Source organism: Lytechinus variegatus, chromosome 2, assembly GCF_018143015.1.
Source record: "Lytechinus variegatus isolate NC3 chromosome 2, Lvar_3.0, whole genome shotgun sequence".
Taxonomy (NCBI): domain Eukaryota; kingdom Metazoa; phylum Echinodermata; class Echinoidea; order Temnopleuroida; family Toxopneustidae; genus Lytechinus; species Lytechinus variegatus.
In genome coordinates, this window is record NC_054741.1 from 47146491 (window position 1) to 47164185 (window position 17695).

At 35.0% G+C, this 17695-nt stretch overlaps 1 protein-coding gene across 1 annotated transcript; it reads right to left on the reverse strand.

The window, feature by feature from the left end:
• Window positions 1-15008: 15008 nt before the first annotated feature.
• On the reverse strand, window positions 15009-16010 carry LOC121406836 (melanin-concentrating hormone receptor 1-like). Its single transcript, XM_041597707.1, has 2 exons — window positions 15773-16010; window positions 15009-15400 (listed from the first exon to the last, which is right to left on the reverse strand). The coding sequence occupies exons 1-2, from the start codon at window positions 16008-16010 to the stop codon at window positions 15009-15011; spliced, it is 630 nt and encodes a 209-aa protein (XP_041453641.1).
• Window positions 16011-17695: the final 1685 nt, after the last annotated feature.

Below are 17695 nucleotides of genomic sequence, written 5' to 3' on the forward strand. Positions count from 1 at the left end.
ATGAGGAGAGCGGCCGGTCACCTCCGGGTTGGTCTTACATGGCCAGGTAATTTATTGCAATCAAACTGATTGGCGCCCTTTACGTCGCCCGACATCGCAATGGTTATGCTGCAGCCACTCCCCTAGGCCGGCCGAGTCGAAAACAGTAGGATTGTTTTTTTTTTCATTTTATTTAAACCACCTAGTAGGTGGTTTGAAGTAGATGAATATGAAGCGGGTACAAATAAAAATGTTAAAACGGCTTCGACTCGCCTGGCAGCCGCCGTAGGGGAAATGTGACTGAGACATTTCCTACACTAGTATTTTTAACATAACTAGAACTACTCGAGAAGGAAGTCGGAGTCTTATCGATTCGACAACGAACAAGGTAGATTGATCCTGACCACATGAGCAAAATTGTGGAAGCATCGTGGTGTAGCGGTTCTCATCACTCTCGCCTTGCAATCAGAGGGTCACGTGTTCGAATCCCATCGCAGCCTAGCATCATTTGGCAAGGCGTCAATCCACTGTTTGCCACTCTCCAACCAGGGGCCCGTTGCATAGAACTTTTTACCTGAAAAAACTCAGGTTGTTTTAACGGAGTTTTTGCCCTGTGTTAAAGTCAATGGCAGAAATCAGACTAACCTTAGTTTTCCGTTTTTACCAGAGTTTTCTCAGGTAAAAAGTTTTATGCAACAGGCCCCAGGTGTTAAATGGGTACCCGGTAGGATGCGAAAGCCTATATGTAGTACGCCTAGCAATTGAGTCTTGGAACTCTTGTTGGAATGCTCCCCAGGTGGTAGAGAAAGTGCATACATTGTATGCAGGCATGTCAGGATCCGATGACCGGGGTAATTATTTATCTGTAACGTGCATAGAGACGTCGTTCCGATGCATTAAGCGCTTTATAAAGCCGATTATTATTATTACTATTATCATCATCATCATCATCATTTTTATTATTGATATTATTATTATTGTTGTTGTTGTTGTTGTTGTTATTATATGATTAGGTTGAGCGGTCCCAAAAGATTAATTGGGAATTGGGAAGCTTATACAACACGAATAAATAAAGGAAGCAATTAAAATGGATGAAACAAGACCCAAGATTGAAAACGTAGATAAAAATCTAAAAAGTTAACAATACAAATAAACTTGGTGGGTTTTTTTCTCGGTGAAACAATATCATGGGTATCAATGAATGAGATGATGATGTAAATCTCTCTTCTTCTTCTTAATTTTACCATGTTTATCGTATAAAATTACGATTATTCTAATTGATGCTACAAGAAATTAAAACGTTATTATCTTTGTTACCTAATTGGTAAAATTATTATTTCAGTATTCTTGCAAAATATTTTAAACACACGTATGAAAATGAATTTATTAAGATTTAATTTCATGAATTAAGAAATGTCGAACTGCATGAATCCCATTTTATCTTTATTTTGAATCTGCTTTCGATGAAAACACATGTCTTTCCGTGATAATTTTTTTTCTATTTATTAAACTCGCGTCACTTTCAAGCACGTAGAGTAACATTTCAACTATGGAAAATAATACTTTCGCTTTCTCTTTTTATACTGCCCGCATAAATATTGCTGATAGTCAATCAAATTCTCAAGGACAAGAAATAGTACACAGCGTCTTCCTCAACAGAACAAAATATAAACAAATAATTAAAATATTACTCCCAAAATGCCTGAAGATGGAATAAACTAATGAATGGACAAGACGAGGTGGTTGAATGGGTTCAATCCGTGGCCGTGTCATACCAGAGACTAATGGAAATAAGACAATCGATAGTTTAGATCTTCAGCTGGTATCACAGGATTATCATCATTAATATCATCTGGATTATCATCATCGAAATGTTTTTTTATTATTAATGATGATAATGATGACTGCCATCACTGTTATACCATTATAACATTGTTTTTCATAATATCATTATCATATTTAAAAATGAATATGCTACAAGTATCATCACTTTCCTATTATCAATATTCTACATGTATAAACATTCCTTTAAATGATATCAATACATTAAAACAATAAATTATTTCAATCTGGACTGGACAAATCCAGATTTTGTCAAAATATTATGCCAAATTGTATTTTTCTTAACAAATACGATGATAATAATATCTTTTCCTTTTCAGACATATCAAAAAGAATGAAAAAACATTTTACAACACATCATTCATGTAAAAAAGTGACATTTTAAATTTCAATCATTCACACTCAGTCGACTCATGAAGAATCATTTTAACAATTCACACTTGAAATTCAAACATCAAATAAATTGGGAAAGAACAGAGCTAAAGTGGTTAAAGATATACGATTTATTTCACAAAACAAATCCAAAAGCGAACTTTACAATTATTCAATAATAAATACGATTGAATATCATTGAGCAAACAACATTGTTTGAAAACATGTATAAGCTTATACCTTGAAGGTGGTCGGATTGGTATAAATAATAAACCTGGACATTAATACCAGAATAGCTTTAGGGATAAGCTTATACCTCCTCATGTAGCCAGTATGACATATAAACTCATACAATTGAAACTGGAAAATTAGGGTATAAGCTTATACCGCGACATGAAAGCCAGACGGTTTGAGGAATTAGCTTATATCTGTATAATACTCTGCACTGCATGAGGTAGTACAAATCACCTAATAGGGATAAGCTTATACCAGTAGGATACTCTACAATGTATGAGGCGATACAAATCAAAAGGGATAAGCTTATACCAGTATGATACTCTGCAATGTACACGTAATACATATCAAATGGTATAAGCTTATATCTGAATGATACTCTGCAATGTACGAGTAATATAAATCAAATGGGATAAGCTTATACCTGTAGGGTACTCTGCAATATACGTGGTTATACAAATCAAATGGGATAAGCTTATACCAGTACGATACTCTGCAATGTACACGTAATACATATCAAATGGTATAAGCTTATACCTGAATGATACTCTGCAATGTATGAGGCAATACAAATCAAATGGGATAAGGTTATACCTGTAGGGTACTCTGCGATATACGTGGTTATACAAATCAAATGGGATAAGCTTATACCAGTACGATACTCTGCAATGTACACGTAATACTTATCAAATGGTATAAGCTTATACCTGAATGATTCTCTGCAATGTACGAGTAATATAAATCAAATGGGATAAGCTTATACCTGTAGGGTACTCTGCGATATACGTGGTTATACATATCAAATGGGATAAGCTTATACCTCTAGGATACTCTAGAATGTATGAGGTGATACAAATCAAAAGGGATAAGCTTATACCTGTATGATACTCTGCAATGTACACGTAATACATATCAAATGGTATAAGCTTATACCTGAATGATACTCTGCAATGTACATGTATGAGGCAATACAAATCAAATGGTATAAGCTTATACCTGAATGATTCTCTGCAATGTACATGTATGAGGCAATACAAATCAAATGGGATAAGCTTATACCTGTACGATACTCTGCAATGTACAAGTAATACAAATCACCTTATAGGGATAAGCTTATACCAGTAGGATACTCTACAATGTATGAGGCGATACAAATCAAAAGGGATAAGCTTATACCAGTATGATACTCTGCAATGTACACGTAATACATATCAAATGGTATAAGCTTATATCTGAATGATACTCTGCAATGTACGAGTAATATAAATCAAATGGGATAAGCTTATACCTGTAGGGTACTCTGCAATATACGTGGTTATACAAATCAAATGGGATAAGCTTATACCAGTACGATACTCTGCAATGTACACGTAATACATATCAAATGGTATAAGCTTATACCTGAATGATACTCTGCAATGTATGAGGCAATACAAATCAAATGGGATAAGGTTATACCTGTAGGGTACTCTGCGATATACGTGGTTATACAAATCAAATGGGATAAGCTTATACCAGTACGATACTCTGCAATGTACACGTAATACTTATCAAATGGTATAAGCTTATACCTGAATGATTCTCTGCAATGTACGAGTAATATAAATCAAATGGGATAAGCTTATACCTGTAGGGTACTCTGCGATATACGTGGTTATACATATCAAATGGTATAAGCTTATACCTCTAGGATACTCTAGAATGTATGAGGTGATACAAATCAAAAGGGATAAGCTTATACCTGTATGATACTCTGCAATGTACACGTAATACATATCAAATGGTATAAGCTTATACCTGAATGATACTCTGCAATGTACATGTATGAGGCAATACAAATCAAATGGTATAAGCTTATACCTGAATGATACTCTGCAATGTACATGTATGAGGCAATACAAATCAAATGGGATAAGCTTATACCTGTACGATACTCTGCAATGTACAAGTAATACAAATCAAATGGGATAAGCTTATACCAGTACGTTACTCTGCAATGTACACGTAATACATATCAAATGGTATAAGCTTATACCTGTATGATACTCTGGAATGTACAAGCAATATAAATCACATGGGATAAGCTTATACCTGTAGGGTACTCTGCGATATACGTGGTTATACAAATCAAATGGGATAAGCTTATACCAGTACGATACTCTGCAATGTACGAGTAATACAAATCAAATGGGATAAGCTTATCCCTGTATGATACTCTGCAATGTACACTTAATACATACGAAATGGTATAAGCTTATACCAGTACGATACTCTGCAATGTATGAGGCAATACAAATCAAATGGGATAAGCTTATACATGTACGATACTCTGCAATGTACAAGTAATACATGTTAAATGGGATAAGCTTATACCTGTATGATACTCTGGAATGTACAAGTAATATAAATCAAACGGGATAAGCTTATACCTCTAGGATACTCTAGAATGTATGAGGCGATACAAATCAAAAGGGATAAGCTTATACCAGTATTATACTCTGCAATGTACACGTAATACATACCAAATGGTATAAGCTTATACTAGTACGATACTCTGCAATGTACGAGTAATACAAATCAAATGGGATAAGCTTATCCCTGTATGATACTCTGCAATGTACACGTAATACATACCAAATGGTATAAGCTTATACTAGTACGATACTCTGCAATGTATGAGGCAATACAAATCAAATGGGATAAGCTTATACCTGTACGATACTCTGCAATGTACAAGTAATACAAATTAAATGGGATAAGCTTATACCTCTAGGATAATCTAGAATGTATGAGGCGATACAAATCAAAAGGGATGAGCTTATACCAGTATGATACTCTGCAATGTACATGTAATACATACCAAATGGTATAAGCTTATCCCTTTTGATTTGTATTGCCTCATACATTGTAGAGTATCCTACAGGTATAAGCTTATCCCATTTGATTTGTATAACCACGTACATGATTTGTATTGCCTCATACATTGCAAAGTATCATGTAGGTATAAGCTTATCCCTTTTGGTTTGTACTACCTCATACATCGCAGAGTATCGTACAGGTATAAGCTTGATCCCTTTTGATTTTACTTAACTTGTACATTGCAGAGTATCATACAGGTATAAACTTATCCATTTTAATTTGTATTACCTCATACTTGGTAGAGTATACAGTTGTACATACACATGTTTATTTATATTCCTTTGAATGACGAATTAAATCAAACATATACTATGAAAAGATCTTATATGGTCTAATTGTGATGTATCACTGTTTTGAATTGTGCTATGTGAATTAAAACATGTGATAGAGAGAGAGAGGATGGTTGAATTGGTGATTTCAATGAGCTAATAGCACTAATTAATCAACTTTTTTATACAAAATTTGGACCAGAACAATATTACAGCAAAAATGCATCTTTTTTGTGAATTTGAGCAGTCCATTTTTGGTCATTTTGTCCAGATTGAAATAATTTATTGTTACTACATTCCTTTAGAAATAATATATTTTCAACTTGCTGTGTCACCCCTCCCTACACGGGCGGATTCAACCTTCGCAAATACAAGGGGGGGGGGGGATTTTTTCCATCCACATTTTGCCGATCGGCTGCTCGAAGTTGATTTTTGTTTGTTTCTTTGAAGGGGTAGTCCTAATAATGGTCACTTCTTCGCTTTATTCTTATAAATTAACATGTATAATAATCCTATAATCCTTATTCAAATAATGGGAGCGTCAAGCGCGAGCTATTTATTTATGTGGAAATTTAATGCATTTTGTCGTAAAATTTGAACATTCTGGGCAATGTTTGTGATCCTGAACAAGATGTGTATGCAATTAGATAATTACTGCTAGCGCGAAGCGCGAGCAAAGATTTTTGATATGTGTTTTGAACTGATCGAAAAGGTATCTGTTAACATGATTAAGGACTGCTTGCAATTAGCTATGAAGGTGTTATATATTTCAACAATTAAATAAGGCGAGAACGAAGCGCGAACTGAAGAATGTTTGACATTTCTACCTAAAAGAAAGGAAATTCTAAGCACTTTTTGTAATCGTGAACAGGATAGGTATATAACTGAAAATTGATGCGAGCGCGAAGCGCGTGCGGAAATATTCGAGATTTAGACCTAAAAAAAAAGAAACGGACACTCTATTCGCGTTTTGTAAATCATGAAAAGGATGAGTAATTAGGGATCTTCCTACATTGGTTAATGCGAGCGCAAAGCGCGAGCAGAAAATTTTAGATTTTCTGATCTGAGCCTGTACAATGATTTGAATAGAAAACAAGCTGTGTAACTGCATGCGCCCGCGTGTTTCAGATCTAGACGTAGAATCTGGGCATTCTAAATACATTTTTTATCATGAAAATCAGTAAGGCGAGCACGAAGCGCGAGCTTAAAATATTTAATATTCCGATCTGGGGAAGGGTCAATTTAAGGTCCATATTTCAAGCACTTTGTAAGAACATTGTGAGGTGGATGTGGATCGCATAAAGAGCTGATATCTTTCATTATTATTACTTTGAGTTTTGACATAGGACCGAGACATTGTAAGGACATTATGTCATCATATGAAAATGATGAATATATTCCTCTTCCTTACCGCGAGATTCGATTTCCGAGCTGAAATAGGTTTTGTATATTGACTTCTAAACTTGATATTTTATGTTATATGTGGTAAAATAAATGATTTGTATAACATAACTAAGATTCTCTTTGTCACATAATTCCTCAATCTATAAAGTAGTCCATTTTTTTGCTTAGCACATTGCATACAATGTCAACCTGTTTCTTCCATGTAAGGTTTTTGTCGATACATATACCAAGAAATAATGTTGATTCCACACACTCTGATAAAGTTCCTTTCAGTGACAATTGTCCTAATATTAAAATATTTCTTCGTCTATTTATATAAACATAAACAACATATATTTAATTTTCGCAACATTGATTGTCAATTTGTTGGCATTGCACCATGCTATTAGATTGTTCAAATTGAGACTAATTTCTGATAAATCAATATGTTGTTCATCACAATTAAAAGTATGAAATAAATTTGAGTCATCCACAAAAAGACGGAAATTGAAATAATTTGATGAGTTTGCCAGATCGTTTACATACAAGAACATAGTTGGACCCGAAACTGATCCTTGTGGAATACCGCATGAAATCGACCTGTATCAACAAATTGCTTTCTGTTTCGTAAATAATCATTAAACCATTCTACTGCCTTACCACGAATGCCATAGTGTTCTAGTTTCTTAATGAGAATAGAATGATTAATCGTATCAAAAGCTTTAGCAAAATCGATGAATATTCCTACTGTCACCTTTTCTTTATCAGTATATCTTGTAATTTGATTTCTAAAACCATATTGGTATTTATACAATATTTCAGTCTTTCTATGAATTTCATGAATCGTATACATTCACTTGTTTTTCAAACATTTTGCTAATCGCAGATAAAATCGATAATGGTCTATAATTTCCAGGTACTTCTTTATCTCACTCTTTGAAAACTGGTATAACTCTTGTAACTTTTAATTTATCTGGCAAAAAATGCCTGTGGTAGATTGAATATATGCAAAAGAGCTTTGCAAATACAATTTATAGCATATATCAATAGTCGAACTGATATGTCATCATAGCCACTTGCTTTAGATTGATCAAGAGTGTATAACATTTCTTCAACTTCTGAACTTGTTATTGGCAGGAAGAAAACTGTTCGACTAATGTATGGACCCATGAACTCTAGGTAATTAACATCTGGCTCCAAAATTTTCTCAGCTAGATCTTTCCAAATAGTAGAGAAATAATTGTTGAGTGAATTTGCTAAGTCAACAGATGAAGTAATTTCGAAAGGTTCATTTTCTTGGTTAACAACTAATATGTTTTTTGAATTCAGATTCGAGCCACTATTTTTATTCAAAAGTTCATTGATATGACTCCAAGTTTTCTTTGAATCGTTTTTGTCTGCCTTAAACTTATGTTCATAATGCATTTGCTTTGCATTCCTTAAGACGGTTGTTAACTGATTTCTGTATTTTTTTTAATATTTATTTCAACAATCTTTATTATTATTTGATTTTATAACTTGAGAAAAAAAATTGTGCTTTGTCGATAATGAAAGCTTAATACATCGTGTTATTCATGGTTTATTTTTCTTTTTCTGTTTAACTTATTTTGTCTCAATAAGAACATGTTTATTACAAACAAATAAGAACTGTCTTTGGAAAATATCATAAGCATCATTAGGATCCATACATTATAAAACGCTTTTCCAAAAATCAGTGGTAACATGAAGATCATTACAAAATTAATCTATTGAAAAATTATGAAAGTTTCTCCGTGTTACACTATTTTTTCTTTGTTTAACACACTTGAAGTTCTTTAAAACGGAGTAAACTGAGAGATGGTCAGAAATATCTATTTCAATACACCCTACTTGAATAGGATAGGCATATATTTTAGTATAGAAATGGTCAATGAGAGATATGCTAGAACTTGTTATTCTTGTTGGACTTGTTATCAACTGACGTAATCCATAACATTCTGTCATGTGAATAAAATCACGACAACTTTCAGCTGGAGATAAAAGATTTATATTGAAATCTCTTACAGTAATGCAATGGTTTCTGTCCAAATTCAAGTTATGCAATTGCTCCTTGAGATCAAGACTAAATTCTTCAAAGTTACTGTCTGGTTTTCTATAAATTACCCCAAATATGACACTCACATCCTGAATGAGAATTTTCAGCCATAATGATTCAGCATTGTGCAAGGACAAATTAGGCATTCGTTTGTAATTAAGTCCTGAATATAAGCACCGACTCCTCCTCCTCTTGTGATATTCATTCATTGTAATTCAAGATTATTCTCTGGCATTGAAAACTGATTTATGTCTTTAACATTCCAAACTTCTGATAATGCAATTTTATCAAAAAATGATTTAAATTCATCTTCAATACTTCTTTCAACATTTCAAAATTGCGATTCAAAGATCTCACATTCACGTGCGAAATGGAGCATGACCGAGAAAAAGCTTTTTTTCGAGTAAAAATTTTCAGGAGAAAGTGATGCTGTTGTTATTTGAAATGGATCAAGTTCTTTGTTATCATTAAGCGTAATTCTGTTCACAAGTGTAGTATCCATTACGTTCATAAGTATTACGTAAAAGATAATGACTTACCCAGCGAAACATTTCTCATACATTTCCCTTGCATTTTTAGTCAATTGAAATAAAACGGATACATTCAAGCATTTTGTAACAATTTTGCCACCAAGCCACCAAAATTAAAATCTTAACACTTAGTAAGCAAAACCTTTACCCTTTTTGTGCCAGCTGGATCTGAGAACATAACTGAATCTAAACAAAAGTTTATATCAGACATCTCTCCATCATTTTTCACTAAGTTTATAGTTCATCTGGCCCGAAGGGCAAGATGAGCTTATGCCGTGGCGTGGCGTCCGTCGTCTGTCCACAATTTAAAAAGGCTTCTTTTTCTCCATTTTAAGTCCGATTTCAATTCTTTTTGCTTTATATGATAGCATTAAGTGGGGGATTTGAAACTTCTACACAGAACTTTGAAACTCATTAAATAATTTATGCGCATTTTTCAAAATTTACAAGAAGTGCTTCTTCTTTATTTGTTGATCGATTTTGATTTTGTTTTGCTTCCATCTGGTAAAGCTTCACGAGGTTCACCAAACATCTTCACACAATTTCGAAATTTTGACTAGAACAATTCTTATGCTAATTTATGCGAAATAAATTTATGCATATTTTTTAAAAATTCACCTAAAATGCTTTTTCTTCTTTATTTGTTGACCGATTTTGATTATTTTTTTTCCATCTGGTAGAGCTTCATAAGGTTCACCAAACGTATACACAGAATTTTTAAATTCAGAGTAAATATTTATACTATTTTATGCGAAATTCATAAATCACAGAAAAAGCCTGCTCTTTATTTGTTGACTGAATTTCAAAATGCTTCTTCTTCGTCATTTCAAGTCTGATTTCAATTTTGTTTGCTTTAAATGATAGCATTAGGTGAGGGATTCAAAACTTCTACAAAGAATTTTGAAACTCATTAAATATGCTAATTTATACGTATTTTCAAAAGTTCACATAAAATGCTTCTTCTTTCAATTTTCAATTCAATTCAATCTTATTTATTTCACTTCCATCAAACAAAAACAAATTGTATACCATATATATAAACATAAGTATTTGTATCCATTGCAAAGAAACAAAAATAATAATACATATGTTGTGAAAAACACTTACACAATTTGGGCAACACATTGGAGGTTTTAAATAAGTATACTATTTTTCAATAGAAATTAAATTAAGATGGAAATGGAGGGACCCACTAAAAAGCAATGATTGTACAATGTGGGCCCCTCAAAAAATAGATAACAAAGCCAATAACAGAGTACAAATACAGACATATGTAATCAAATGAGAATTTAATTGTTGATCGATTTTGATTTTTTATCCATCTGGTAGAGCTTCATGAGGTTCACCAAACTGCTACACAGAATTTTGAAATTTTAAGTAGAAATGATTTATGCTAATTTATTCAAAATTTATTAATAAATCGCAGAAATTGCCTCTTCTCTTTATTTGTTGACCGATTTGATTTTTGTCCTTTCATCTGGTAGAGCTGCATTAGGTTCATCAAACCTGTATACAAACTTTTGAAATTTTGTCTAGAAAATTATTTATGCTTATTTTATGCAAAATTATTTATAAATCACAAAAAAAAATCTTCTTCATTTGTTGATCAATTTCAATTTTGTTTGCTTTATGATAGCTCGAGTTGGTGATACAAAATTTCAACACAGAATTTTGAAACTCATTATATATGCTAATTTATTCATATATTTTCAAAACTCACAAAAAATGCTTGTTTATTGTTGATTGATTTTGATTATTTTGTTCCATCTAAGAGCTACATGAGCATGATGAGGTTTACCAAAGTTCTACCCAGAGTTAGAAATTTTGAATAGAAAATTATTTATGCTTATTTTATATGAAATTTATTCATAAATCACATAAATGCTGCTACGTCATTTCTTCATCAATTTCAATTCTATATCCTCAATTTACGTCACCAATATAATTCACTACAGTGTCAACTGGGCTGAAATTAAAATTGTGTTAAATTTTGTTGCGAGATGCCGGATGAAATCTATATCATTGATGTGCTAGTTATCATTTTAACGTGGGTTTACATTACCCTTTTCATTTAATACTTGTTTCTCCACACTTTTCCCAAGCTTGACAATGATTAACAAAGTGAAAATGATTTCTTGTAAATCACAGCTCAGTGTGAAGGAAATATCGCCACGATGGCCTCGGTGTGTGGGGGAGTGGGGTGGGGCGCAATGGCACTCTTCGAAGTGATATGGGCAAGGAAACAAGTTAAAATGGTAAAGATATCTTTACTAGCTAAATTCCATGTGTTCTTCATGATTAAGGTCTACTTTATTCGCATAACTATTTCAAAGTTCTGCGCTAATCATTTTTCACTAACTTTTCAAAAGTAAGTGGTGCTCACTCAAGCTGAAATAATTTTCGACAATTATATCGTCATTTGCTTAAATGGATCTGTACCAATGTTAAGATGTGGAAAAATCTTTAGGATATTACAAATGTATAATCTCGCGAAAATCCCGTTAATAGGAGGTTATTTTGCACACAGAGAAAAACTCGTTTAGGGGTGTTTGGAAATTATTTGGCCACGCGTGTGTACAGTAATACATACGAGCACCTCTCATTTAAGTCTTGCATCTACATGATATCAATTTGCCCTTTTCATGGTTCTTGATAAAAATTAAATTTGATATAGTCGTGATTATATAAACAATTAAAATATGGTATTCATAAGATACTCTGAATTGAAGGCTCCAAAACTAAACTGAAATTTCCTTGTACATGCAGAGTATACACCTCTCTATAAATAATTCTTCTTTTAATGATTTACGTCACCAATCGCAGTAAAAACAAGGCGGCGGAAATGCAAGAGACTGAGTTTATTTTCAAAACTATTAATAATCCAACAGATACAATTGTGCAGGTACACTCAATACTCGGTTTTCTCGACGAAGCAAAAGCACTCAAAACTGAAAGAAACAAATTCTTCGAAATAGGGAATCGATCTAAAAGACTGAAATATACAAGGAAAACACATATATTATCATTTTTTAGTTTCAAAAAAATTTTATGAAGTATTTTCAACAATATCGTTCACTCCTCTATGCCATAAACACAGTGGCGTAGCTAGGATTTTTTTTTCCTGGGGGCACTGGGGGTCCTTGCTTTTTCAGGGGGGGGGGGGAGGCACCGGCCATTTTTTCCGGTGTGTGTGTATGTGTCACAAGGGCGGATCTGATTTCGCCAATAGGGGACGGGGCCCGAAATTATCTTCACCTATATTTTCCCTGATCAGTCACTTCTTAGTGTTATTCTTATAAAACAACATAAACATGAAATAATTTCATAAGCCTTATAAAAAGTGCGAGCGCGAAGCGCGAGCGAGTTTTCTTTTTTTACTTTCATGTATTTTGTCCTGAAAATTTAATATTCTGGGCAATGTAATGTGTGATCCTGAACAAGATTCGTATGTAACTAGATGGTTACTGCGAACGCCAAGCACGAGCAATTTTTTTTTTACATTCTTACCTAAAAAATTGTCATTCTAAGCACTTTTTGTATTAATAAATGGGATAGGTATGTAACTAAACAATTGATGCGAAGCGCAAGAGGAAGAAAATTGAGATTTTAGACTTAAAAGCAGGACACTCTATTCATATTTTGTAAATCATAAACAGGATAGAGTTCATTGGGTATCATTAATAATGCGATAGTGAAGCGTGAGAGGACAATTATTGATATTCTGATGTGAAATTGGATTATTTAAGTACATTTTAAATAAAGAACATGCAGGCTATCGCGCATGTTTTAGATTTAGACCTAGAATCTGGGCATTCTGAATACATTTGTTTAATGGAACAGTATGGAATACACAAGAACAATATGAACTTGGCAAATGAAACAATGTCACCAGCCTGAGCTTAAAATGCTGATATGTAGACCATAAAACGGACATTTTACAGAGCACTTAAATTTTTTATTCAATTAATTTAATTCTGGCGCGAAGCGCAAGTAAAATTTTATATAGTAACATGAAATATTTTTTTTTGCAAGTCTTTCCCTCACATTATTTCATTCACTCGTCTTCCTCCTCTTATTTTCCTCTCTTTTTTTCTTGTCTTTCTTCTTCTTTTCCTTTCTTCTTTTCTTCTTTCTCCTTTTTTTTCTCTGCCATTTTTTTCTGGGGGCACCTGGGGGGGGGGGGGGGCACGTGCTACGCCACTGCATAAACAAGTAAAATGCCTCTAGCAGTCTCGCCTGAATTCATGTCATTCATTGTGGCAACAGTACAAATTTGAAACTACAATTTTATGTGCAATGCATACTTTTTTTCCAAAAGAGAAAAATCGAAATATTTTGATAATAAAATATTAACATCATTAAACTCAAATGACCTTTGCCTAGTGACTTGAAATTATATCATTAGATTTGCAGGGGCCTGGGAGCGATTTTTTTTTTTACTGAGGGTGCTTATGTAAATTTGACAAGTAAAGAAAAAAAAGTTTTCATTTCAAAATGGAGGTTACTTGAAAATTATTTTTCTTTCGCGAGAAAATTGACAAGCTAAAAAAAGGGGAGGGGGTTACTCCAAAATAAAGCTCAATTGGCTTTAATTTCTCCATTTTTAACACCTAACAACGCAGCACCTCGGAAAAAATAAATTAGGGGTGCAGCCTATCTTCCCAGGCCCATGTATATTCGACCGTTCGCTGATACCTGACTAACCGCTGAAGGAATTTTTTATCGTTGAACTCAAACGACCTTTGACCTTGATCATGCAACCTGCAATTGCACGTCAGATGGTCATTGATACTTGATAACGCACCTAATGTTTAAGTTTCATGAAATAAACCATTACATTTTCAGTTATAGCGACATTATATCTTGATTAAGATTTTGAAGTTCATGCCCAAATAAGGTCAAAGTTTATTGTCTCAAAATGACCTTCGGCCGTGATCATGCGGCCTTAACCTCATGCAAGATTATCAGTGATACTTCGTTAACCATACATCAATGTTTTATGAAATAGGCTCTGATACTATCAAAGCTTTGATATGACATTTTAAACAATTCACCATGTTAGGATTTTAATGTTCACAAACATGGTCAAAGTTCATTGACCCTAAATGGCATTTAACCTTGATCATGTGACCTGAAACTCATGCCAGATGACCACTGATACTTGATAACCCTTTATCAATTTCTTTTTATGAAATAGGTCCACGTACATTCTACGTCATGACACGTTGGAAATATAGCTTTGGTTAATATTTCAATGTTGATGACGTCGCCGCCACTACCGTCAGAAATCTGGCGCCAATAGCAGCCTCGCTCTGAAAGTCATAGCCGAGACAAAAATAAATGTTATGTCACATTGTTCTCTGCGGGCTATCACCCCGTTGCACTAGGTGAACAGATGAATAACTGCTATAAGAAAGAAACTTCTCCACTCCTCAACACACGGCTGCATCCCAGACTTCTCACAAACGCTTTTCGAAATGACTTCATGGTGAATAGATAGATGAATGAATTCATACAGCTATTGGCAAGAAATAGAACTATGAAGAAGTCGCTGAAAGCTCCCGGGTGACAGTCCGGCTTGGCGATAGCCATTCTGTAGGTGTCAAAGACCCATTCTGGAGCACAGCACAGGTAAAAAGTAAGGACTACCAAAAGTAGAGTAGTTATGCCTTTCACGTTGCGTAGCTTGGGGGGTTTCTGGTTGAGCGTGTCAACCTGTTTCTTGATGCGACGAATGTGATCGAGGACGATTACCAGAAGACATACATTCGTAAAGGTGATGATCACGGTGACGATGACTGGTATGAAAAGATAAATTACGATGAATCCACGGTAGATATGATTGCAAGTTCTGACTTGAAAATAGCAAAACGGTTCACCTGTATTCCAATGAATACTATAACTATATAGATAGCTCCCGAAGGCTTGTAGCACTCCTATCACAAATATTACAATGAGAGTGATGACCATTTTACGACGAGTGACCACTTTGTATCTGAAGGGCATGGCAATAACAAGATATCGATTAAGACTTACACAGCCAAGGATAAGCAGGGAGTAATTGATGCAAATGACAGTGATTAATGAACGAATTTGTGTAAATATAATATTGCCGCCTGCAGACGGATCCAGAACAATATCCACTAATTTCCCGCCACTCCCGAAGATACCGGTAAGAAGGTCGACCGCGGCTAGAGCTCGGAACAAAAATACGGTGTGGGCTCCCAGTTCGACCGTAACGTGTGGCAAGGCGAAGAGGTTTCCAATGTTGCTTACAACGATGATCAAACTTAGGAAACTGTAGATGATTGCGAGGATGATGTTGGGGGAAGTTAACCCTTGCGGCTCGTTGTCAGTCGCGTTTGAATAGTTTGCCGTTGAGCCAATGCAGTCGTTGATGACACTCATTGTGCTTCTTCATTCGATCACGTTATTCCACATGTTTGTAAACAAAAAATGTTAACTAAGCTTCATTTAACGGTTTAGTGTCTTAAATGCAGTGCACACGAGTATATTTGAGCATGGCTAACCAATGATTCATCACCATTTACATTGCGACGCACACCAGGAACATGTTGGAATAATCTACTAGTAGGTGTTGAGTAGAAATGGTCATTCGAGATTTATAATGTGTCATCGGATGTATGATGTATTGGTTGCGAGAAGTCATTGATTATCCACTTTGAAATTAATACCACTCTTCGATTTCACGTGACCGTAACGAAACTATTCTGGGAACTGTCATTGGAGTGGATCTGTAGAAGAGCATTTCAAAAGTGAAACCAATATTCTATTTTGATGGTTCGTTTTGCCACTTCAGGAAACTACAATTGTGTCAGCTCTGCTATAAAGGCTTACAGCTCGACAATCGTTGATCGAAGTCCGGGATCGAAGTATCAGTTTGTTGTGATATAGTTTGCACTTGTTCTTCAAATATGTCCAAAAAGAAAATATGGTGTTCACAATCAAGTATCGTTAGAGAGAACGAAAATGTAGCAAGGTCTTAAGTGGTGAAATGATGTCAGACTGACAGAGCAATTATATTTATACGCCTGCATGGATGCCTAGCGGAAGTCGTATGCAGTGCATAGTTGCTGGCACTACTCCTCTATCTGACCCCTGAATATCTAACAAGAGGAAGTATTTTCTCGAAGAGCGAGTGGTAGAAAGGGACTGGAGGAGAAGTAGGCGAGCCGGTAAGAAGGAGGGGGGGGGGGGGGAGTGAGCTTGGGGTGGCGGAAGAGGTGAGGCTGAAATGAAAACTATAGCGAAGGGTGCCGGTGTCATAGGCGATTTGGACCGGGCAGCCGATCGGGGCCGGAGGTACTAATCGGCGGCTCTTTTACCCGCCGCTTAGTTCCGAAATTTGTTGTGTGATGCGATCGTCATAGTCGATTTGTTCCAATACGCTGTTCATGCACCATTCTCACCCCTACAGCAAGAATGTGATATTCCAGACGTCCTTTTCAACAAATTGGCTCCTCTAAGTCAACCTAACCCACAGAACAGACACAGTTGCCGATTTGAGAATCTCAAGTTTTTTAGAGAGTTGTATGCATTTTTTAGCACTCTTCCAATTGATTAAACATCCGGGGACGTACGGCTGCTTTGTGGAGCCATATGAGGGCCTATTCACACCACGTGCTCCCTTTGTGCGCTTGTGTGAACTTCGATATATCCACCAATATGGCTGGTTTGTCTTGGTCTTCACAACCAAGCAAGAAATAGGATGGGATTTGCGACTAGGGTGATGGGGGGGGGGGGGGTAAACACTGCTGCATGCTCTTCCAACCCCCAAAATAATCAAGTAGAAATCAATATGAATAACGTATCAATACAAGAAAACTAAGTCCAACAATAAGGCTGCCAAGAACACAGGGAACTCTCAGTGACACCTCATTCAGACACACACTATGCGCATATTTATTCTTTTTTTTGGGGGGGGGGAGTTCGGGCACGGGACCCGGGTAGTCGAAAAAGGAGGAAATGTATGAAAATAAAAGGGAGAGAAAAATACGTAGGAAGAAGAGATACTGTCGATGAACTAAAATATGAATATGGAAACTTGATTCATTCAGGTCTTTCCATTTTCA